The sequence below is a fragment of the Aureococcus anophagefferens genome (genome assembly GCF_000186865.1).
Source record: "Aureococcus anophagefferens unplaced genomic scaffold AURANscaffold_15, whole genome shotgun sequence".
NCBI lineage: Eukaryota > Pelagophyceae > Pelagomonadales > Pelagomonadaceae > Aureococcus > Aureococcus anophagefferens.
The window spans coordinates 466,202-474,276 of record NW_008705575.1 but is presented as its reverse complement, the minus strand read 5'-3'; the positions used below and the strand labels follow the sequence as shown (position 1 = coordinate 474,276).

The following is an 8,075-nucleotide window of genomic DNA, read 5'->3' as shown; positions in this document are numbered from 1 at the left end:
GACCAGCCCGCGTCCGCGAGCGTCGACAGCACGGCGCAGATCATCTCGTAGTCGATGCCGTCGCCCCAGATGACGCGCACGTGGCTGTCGAGGACCCAGTAGCCCTTGTCGTTCTTCTCCTTGCCGAACTTGTCGCCGAGGATGGTCAGCACGCGCATCGCCGTCGACGGCGGGTCGCCCGAGTCGGGCCGGACGACGAGGCACCCGTCGCGCGCGAGCACCGCGTCCTTGAGCTGCGTGCCCCACAGGTCGCCGCAGGCCTTGAAGATGTCGTAGGAGTCGGAGACGCAGGCCACGAGGCCCGCCGGGTAGACCTCGAGCATGTTCCGCATCGCGTCGACTTCCCGGCTCTCGCCCCACGACGTGATCGTCGAGTGCTCCGACGCGGGGATGCTGAACCCCGCCGCGGACTCGGCGCCGTAGTAGTCCTTGGCCACGACGAGACCCGCGACCGTGTCCGTGCCCAGGAAGTTGACGAGGTGCGCGCAGGACCCGACGCCGGCGGTCTCGACGGACGACACGCCGCGGAACCCGAAGTCGTGGAGCTTGAAGCCCAGGCCGGCGACGTCGCCCGTCACATCCAAGTACTTGGCCACGACCTTCTTCTGCTCCCGCGAGTGCGTCGCCACGGTCATCGGGTACCAGACCTGGACCAGGAGCGTCTCCACAAAGTTCGTGAGCCAGAAGCACGCCGGGTCCGTGTTCTCGACGGTCATGAGCACGTTCTTCGCGCCGACGACCGTGCCCTCGGGCGCGGCCTTGATGCGCAGCGGCAGCCGGCCGCCGTGCTTCTCGAGGATGTGCTCCCAGCCCGCGCGGTTAAACTCGAAGCCCGGCGGGAAGTGCTCGCCGTAGAACCGTTCCGCCTCGTCGATCTTCGCCTTCGTGACCTGCTCGCCGACGAGGTACTTCTTCACGTAGTACTGGAGGCCGAAGAAGACGACCTCGTCGTACTTGCCGCCGCGGGACTCGAAGTAGCTATAGACCGTCGTCGTCTTCGCCGGGTACTGCTTCCAGTGGCTGACCTTGTAGGAGTCCGTGAGCAGGAGGATGTTGTCCATCGTCGCTGGCCGCGCCGCGGGTCGGGGAGTCGCGGAGGAGGCCGCGCGGACCGAGGATTACACCGCCGGCGGCAGGTCTGGGCGACGATCCGGGCGCGGCGACGCACCGAGGCCTCGAGGCCAGTCGAGGCAAAGGATCTGCAAAGGTCGGCGAAGCCGCGGAAGCGCCAGCTTTCGCCTCAGCCACCGCGATCGACGTCGACGCGCCGCGACGCTGCAAGACAAGCAGTCGACTCGAAGCGCGCTCGCCGCCCGCTTCCAGCGCGTCACCTCGGCAGACCTCCGCCGCCGCACGCCACGAAACCCGCCTCCGGCCGCGCGCGGCACTCGCAGCAAAAAGCTCGCCGAAAGCGATACATCCCATGGTCGTCGTCGTGCCCACGGAGCCCGACTCCGGCAAGATGAAGCGGTCCCAGTCCTGGACCGGCACGGTGGACATCGGCTACGCGCTGTCCGAGGACGAGACGAGCAAGCCCGGGAGCTGGAGCTCGCTCATGCTGCCGGCCGTCTACGGAGCGCTCGCCGGGCTCGCGACGAGCGTGCGGCGGCCCTGGGCCTGCACGGTCTGCGGCCTGCTCTTCCTCGTCACGGCGGGGCCGACGGCGCTGTCGAGCACCTACACGATCTGGAACTGGACGGCGCTCCTGGGCCAGATCGCGGACGGCGTGCTCCGGCCGGCGGCGCCGCCGCGGCTGCTGCCGTTCCTCGTCGTCAACTCCTGGGCCATCTTCACGTCCTTCAACATCATGGCCGTCGCGCACCCGCCCCACTTCGCGGAGCTCGCCAAGCGCATCGACGCGTCCATGCCCTATTTTCACTTCCTCAACACCGTGGGCCACTTCGTGCCGGGCGTCGTGGGTCTCTGGTGGTTCGCGAAGCTGGAACACCGCACGGCGGCCTGCGCCTGGACGTCTGTCGTCCCCCTCCACGTCGCGTCCCTCGCCTTCCACCTCATGTGGGCGCTGCGCGTCGCCGGCGGCCTCAAGCTCGACAACGTCTACCTCAAGCGACCCGTCTTCCAGTGGTACTGCGCCTGGGCGACGGGCGCCATGACCCACGTCCTCGTCGGGTCCTTCGTCCACCGCGCCTGCCTCAACCCGGACGTCCCGCTGACCTTCGCCAACGCGGCTAAGTTCTACGAGTGACGCGCGTCCCGTTCGCGCCGCCCCGCGCCGAGCGGCGGAGAGCATCGCCGCAGGGCCAGGGCAGCGACCGCCCGAGCGTGGCCGCGAGGTCCCGGTTCGCGTCGCAGTAGAGGCCGTCGAGCGACTCCTTCGTCGCCGGCGGCATGGGCGCGTAGGCGCCGCCGCGGCTCGGCACGGCGGCGTAGAGCCTTTCGACGAGGGACACGGTCCACGACGCCCCGTAGTCGAAGTTCTCCACGCCGACGAAGGTCTCGACGGCCGCGACGGCCTCGAGGGTCGCGGCGCGCGACGCTAAAAACTCCTCGAAGATGAAGGCCCGGAGCTGGTCCCGGGGGAAGTGGGCGAACCACCGCTGGAGCTGGCAGTCGTAGAAGCCCCGGGGGACGACGTTCGAGTCGCCGCGGCCGTCGTCGCCTAGGGACCAGGCGCAGCGCCAGCCGGGCCGCGTCGGCGGGTGCGCGGCGATCGCCGCGGCGACGAGCGATCCGAAATCCTCCGGCGCGCAGGGGAACGCGCGTCGCGTCGTGCCCGGCCCGCAGTCCGCGGCGCGCTTGCCCGCGCAGGAGCTCCGGTAGATGCGGCCGCCGGCGTCCCGGCGCACGCGGCCGTTGCGGCATTCGTGCTGGAAGTGGCTGTACGCCCTTTTGGTCGGATCCCTCAACATCACCACCAGCTTCAAGGACGGCGCGAGGCGCGCGAGCACCGCGGGCACCCTCGCGTTCACGAGGTAGTTCGGCGACTTGTCGAAGGTGAGGACGCCCGGCGACGCGCGCGGGTAGAGCGCGAGATAGTCGCGCCACGCGTCGGCCGCGGACGCGTCGTCCGCGTTCGAGAAGAAGCGGCTCTCGACGGGCCAGCCGAACCAGTTCTCCGACGTCCGCAGCGCCGGGTGCAGCTGGAGGTAGAGCATGATGTTCGTCGTGCCGGACTTCATCGCGCCGATGACGGCGAGCGACGGCACGCAGCGCCGCCCGACGCGGCCGCGCGCCTCGACGCAGACGCCCGCGTCGAGGGCCGTCGGCGCGACGCAGCCGCCGTCGTCGCGGAGCGCGGCGCCGGGCGCCGCGCGGAAGCCCGCGGCGCTCGAGGCGTGGCAGCCGAGGGCCTTGGCGGCGCCGGGCTCCCGCGGGACGCGCAGCGCGAGCGTCGCGACGACGAGCAGCGCGACGGCGACGACGAGCCAGCGGAGTTTCTGCGACGGGTTGTAGGCGGTCTTTCCATTCGTGAGCGGGAGCGCGCTTTGCTGCAGCGGCGGCGGCGTCGGCGCCGCGGAGGGGCGGAGCATCATCGCACGCCGCAATAAACTCAATGTTAGCTGATTGACCCAGTAGTGCCGTCCCAGAATACACAACAGCCCGGAATACTCTCGCGCTCTGCCTGCTCGGGCTTGCCCAGGCGCGCAAGCCCGACGTCGTCGTCGAGCTCGGCGCCAACGCGCACGTGCCGCTCGCGACGCAGTTCGCCGCCCAGTCCTGCATCGGTCTCATGAACCGCGATGCGACGACGACCGTCTTCGCGCTCATGGTCGGCGATGACAACGATTGGGCCGAGATCCTCGGCGTCGCGGCGGCGGACAGCGTCTGGACGGCCGCCGAGTTTCTCGAGTCGTGCGTCGACTCGCCGCTCGTGAAAGGCGTCGCGCGCTGGAACGTCACGGCGCAAAAAGCCGCCGTGCCGCAGATCGTGACCGTCGCGGGCGTGCGCGACCTCCTACTCCTCGAGGACGGCCTCGTGGACCACGACCTGCCCGTCGTCTTCGACGCGACGAAGGAGCTCGCCGGCGCGTCGGAGCGCGACGCGACGCGCTACGTCTTCGACCGCTACGCGAACGAGACGACCACGATGGCGAAGATGGACCCCGGCTACGAGGGCAAGCCGCCCCACGCGGCCCTGACGGGCACGGCGAACCCGGCGCTCGTCGACTTCATCGTTCAAGAAAAGCTCTTCTGCTTCTTTTTGTACGACGGCTGCGTCCCGCTCACAAAAGACCACGCGCTCATGGAAGAGATCGTCGCGAACAGCCCCTGGCCCGAGCCCATCGTCGTCTACGGCTACGACGACTCCTGGCCCCTCGCCGGCGACCTCTTCGAGGCGGAGACGACGTGCGCGGGCCACGCCATGGGCCAGGTCGCGAGCAACGGCTTTTCGAATCTCGGATTTTTCTCCGTCGACGCGCCCACGGAGACGCCCAAGGTGCAGCCCTTCGACCACGCGGCGACGCCCGCGGCCTACGACGGCGGGACGACCTACGTGAGCTTCGTCGTCGGCGACGGCGACAACCTGGAGATGGTCAAAGGCTCGCGCCGCCATTGGATGGAGCAGCGCGTCGCCAACTGGACGTCGGCGTCGCCGCTGCGGTTCCCGATCACCTGGACGCTGAGCCCGCGCGCGCTGCAGTTCCCGGCGCTCGGGGACTGGTTCTTCGAGCAGGCCGCCAAGACGCGCGCCGACGCCTTCGTCCTGCCGCCCTCGGGCGATTTGTACGCCTATCCGAGCGAGATGGACGAGGAGCTCCAGCGGGCGTTCGTGAACGACACGGCGCGCGACGCCTACCTCCTGAACTCGAGCGCGACGGTGGCCTGGGAGTTCCTCGGCAGCTGGACCAAGGCCATCGCCGACTTCTTCCCCAAGTACGCGGCCACGCGCGTCGCGGGCCTCTTCGCCGTGAACGTGCCCTACCTCTTCCCGATCGTCGACTTCGGCTTCGCCGAGCAATACAAGGTCCTCTCGGACGACGCGGGCAACCGCGCGGTCCTCTTCCGGCCGAACGAGTGGCGCGGGACCACCTGCCCCCACGGGTGCGCCACGCACGAGGCCCTCGCGGACAAGATCAACGGCCTCCCGACGGGGTCCGTGGCCGCGTACTACGCGACGTCCGACGGCGGCTTCGACCTCGGCGACCTCTACGCGACCGTGCCCCTCCTCGGGGATCACGTGACCATCGTCGACGCGAACGCCCTCGCGGGCCTCGCCCTCCAGCGGTCCGCGGCCGAGGCGGCGCGGGGGTAAGAGCAGCTTCAATCGAATGAACTTGCACACACATGAAAAACCTGCGAGCGGGCAGCCCATAATTTTTCATAGCCTTCTCCATCGTCGCCGCCGCGCGGTGCCGCGGCCGAGGAACCCCTCCTAGAGAAGGCAACGCGATGCGCGCGCTCGTGCTCTCCTGCGCCGCCGCCGCGGCGCGCGCGTCCGTGCGCTGCGCGACGTCCTTCGAAAAATTGGTCCCCGAGGGCCTCTCGAGCGACGACCGCTTCGGCGCGTCCGTGGCGAACGTCGGGGACGTCGACGGCGACGGCGTCGAGGACCTCGCCGTGGGCGCGCCGGGCGACGCCCACGGGTCCGTCGAGCAGACGAACAACGCGGGCGCGGTCTACTTCGTGCTGCGAGACGGCGCCGGCGGCGCGAAGCGCGTGTCCAAGGCCGTCGTGGACAAGGGCCAGAAGAACGACTGGTTCGGCAGCTCCGTCGCCGCCGTCGGCGACGTCGACGGCGACGGCCGGTCCGAGGTCGTCGTCGGCGCGCCGTTCTGGGACGCGCCGGGCCGCGTCGACAGCGGCGGCGTCTTCGTCTACGGCCTCGCCGCGGACGGGTCCGTGCGGTCGACGCAGACCTACGGCGCGCGGAACCGGGGCAGCGTCCACCTCGGGTCCAGCGACAACTTCGGCGTCTCCGTCGCCGCCGTCGGCGACGTCGACGGCGACGGCGCGCCGGACGTCGCGGTCGGAGCGCACAAGTACGACGACCCGGAGACGGGCCTGGAGAACGTGGGCTGCGTCTACATCTGCTACATGGACGCGAAGCGCACCGGCGTGCGCGACTGCGTCCGGCTGGCGGCCGCGCGCCACGCGAACGTGCTCGACGACCCCTACCCGTCGCTGCGGACGAACGACTACTTTGGCGTGTCGCTGGCCTCGCTGGGCCGGGACGGCGACGGCCATCTGGAGCTGCTGGTGGGCGCGTCGGGCGTCGACGACGGCGGCGCGCGGGCCGGCGCGGCGTTCCTGCTGACCGTCGACAAAGACGGGTCCGTGCTGAAGCACCGAAAATACTCCGCGGCGACGGAGCCGCGCCTCGCGCTCCGCGGGGGCGACCACTTCGGCTCGTCCTTCGCCGCGGCGCACGCCGGCGCGTCCATCCTCCTCTACGGCGGCGCCGACGCCGCGCGCAACGGCGGCCAGACGGGCGCGGGCGCCGTCTTCAGCGTCCGGCTCGACGCCGAATCCAAAGACGTCGTCGACGCGTACCGCATCGACGGTACGACGGGCGGCGGGCCGCCCCTCGAGGGCAACGACCGCTTCGGCTCCGGCGTGGCTTTGGTCGGGCGCGACGAGCTCGTCGTCGGCGCGCGCTACGACGACGACAGCGGCTTCGACGCGGGCGCGGTCTACCGCCTGGCTTTGGCGAACGCGTCCTGCCCGGCGCCCGTGCCCGACGCGGGCTACCCGGACGTCGCCGTCGACGGCTCGGCCCCGGAGACCGCCGCGGGGCTGTCGGCCTTCTTCGCGGTGCTGGGCCTGTGCTTCGCGCTGCTCTTCGGCTACGTCGGCTTCAAGATGGCGGAACGGCGCAGGGTCGCGGCGCTCGGCCGCGCGCAGGTCGAGCGCGGCTCGACGTCCTGCGCCGTCGAGGACAAGATCGAGCTCGTCGGGACGGGCGACGACGACCGCGCGCAGCTCGTCTAAGGCTCGTACAGGGGAGTTCATTTACAGGCGAGACTACACAAAAGGCGACGGGGCGGAGTCCCCTCGGGCTCAGAAGAAGTGGGACCAGAAGGGCGTGAAGAAGCCGTCGCTGTGCTGGACGACGGTGGAGCCGAGCATGTACTCCTGCGCCGCGTAGCCGACGACGGCGAGCATGGCGATGCGGCCGTGCTTGACCTCGGCCAACTCCATCCGCTTCCGCCGGCTCCGCTCCGTGGGCATCATGCCCAGCGGGTCGAACTTGAGGTCGCCCGGCGCTAAAGCGTCCTCGGAGAAGCGGAGCTGGATGGAATAGGCCTCGAAGGCCGCGCCGACGCCAAGCGCCGCGCCCCAGAAGAGCGGGCTCACGTTGTTGAGGCCGCCGTTGAGGATCGACGGCGCCGCGCACCCGCCGCCGAGGGGCGTGAGCAGCGGGTCCGCGCCGACGAGGCCCGAGAGGCCGTCGTCCCAGAGCTCGGACGCCGGCCAGCCGATGGCCGCGAGCATGGCCAGCCGCGCGTGCTTGAGCTCGGCCTCGCGGTAGTACGTGAGCAGCGCGGGCGACGCCGCGAGGCCCAGCGGGTCGAAGCCGCAGTCGCCGGCCATCTCGCCGTACCAGGGCTCCGTCGGGGCGTCAAGCCAGGGGAGGGCCTCGCTCTTGCGCGGCGCCGACATGAGGATGGCGCCGGCCGGGGCGAGGGTGAGCAGGAGGGCCGCGGACGACGTGGAGCGCATCGTGTTGGTGTAGTGGGCGCGGTGCGGCGTCGGTGGGAGCGACGGACGAAAGGAGCGAGGCGTGAATGCCTCGTGTGGTTGCGTGCGGGCGCGGTGTGGTGTTGGCGGGAGCGTCTGACTGTGATGGACGACTCGTGTTTTGGCCACGACAGCGGCCCGTGCAACCTGAGGCCGTCCACGAGCTTGCCGCTCACAGCCGCTTCGGCGTCACTGCCGGCTTCGGCCAGCGCGTATGGGCTCGTTCTCGGCCGAAATCGCATCGTTTTGAGCGCGGCTTGGCTCTACGGGTTCGCACGAGACCCTGTCCGAATGCTGCAACGCGCAGTCTCATTGCGCGCGCTCGTCCGCGAGAACGAGGCGGTCGGATTTGCGTCTTTTTCGGCCTCAACTCGCCGCGATGCGCTCCCATTTTGCACGATCGACGATCAGGTGTGGGTGAGGCGCTTCGGAGT

The 8,075-nt window shown here is 70.4% G+C and overlaps 2 protein-coding genes across 2 annotated transcripts; one reads left to right on the top strand and one right to left on the bottom strand.

Annotated features, from left to right (window-relative positions):
* Window positions 1-1,555: 1,555 nt before the first annotated feature.
* Window positions 1,556-5,215, top strand: AURANDRAFT_65535 (hypothetical protein; the record flags this gene model as incomplete). Its single annotated transcript, XM_009040536.1, has 2 exons — window positions 1,556-2,193; window positions 3,535-5,215. The coding sequence occupies 2 exons, from the start codon at window positions 1,556-1,558 to the stop codon at window positions 5,213-5,215; spliced, it is 2,319 nt and encodes a 772-aa protein (XP_009038784.1).
* A 1,686-nt stretch (window positions 5,216-6,901) lies between these two features.
* Window positions 6,902-7,623, bottom strand: LHC48 (putative plastid light harvesting protein; the record flags this gene model as incomplete). The annotated part of the gene is made up of 1 exon (XM_009040445.1): window positions 6,902-7,623. One exon carries the CDS (start codon window positions 7,621-7,623, stop codon window positions 6,961-6,963), a length of 663 nt encoding a protein of 220 aa, XP_009038693.1.
* Window positions 7,624-8,075: the final 452 nt, after the last annotated feature.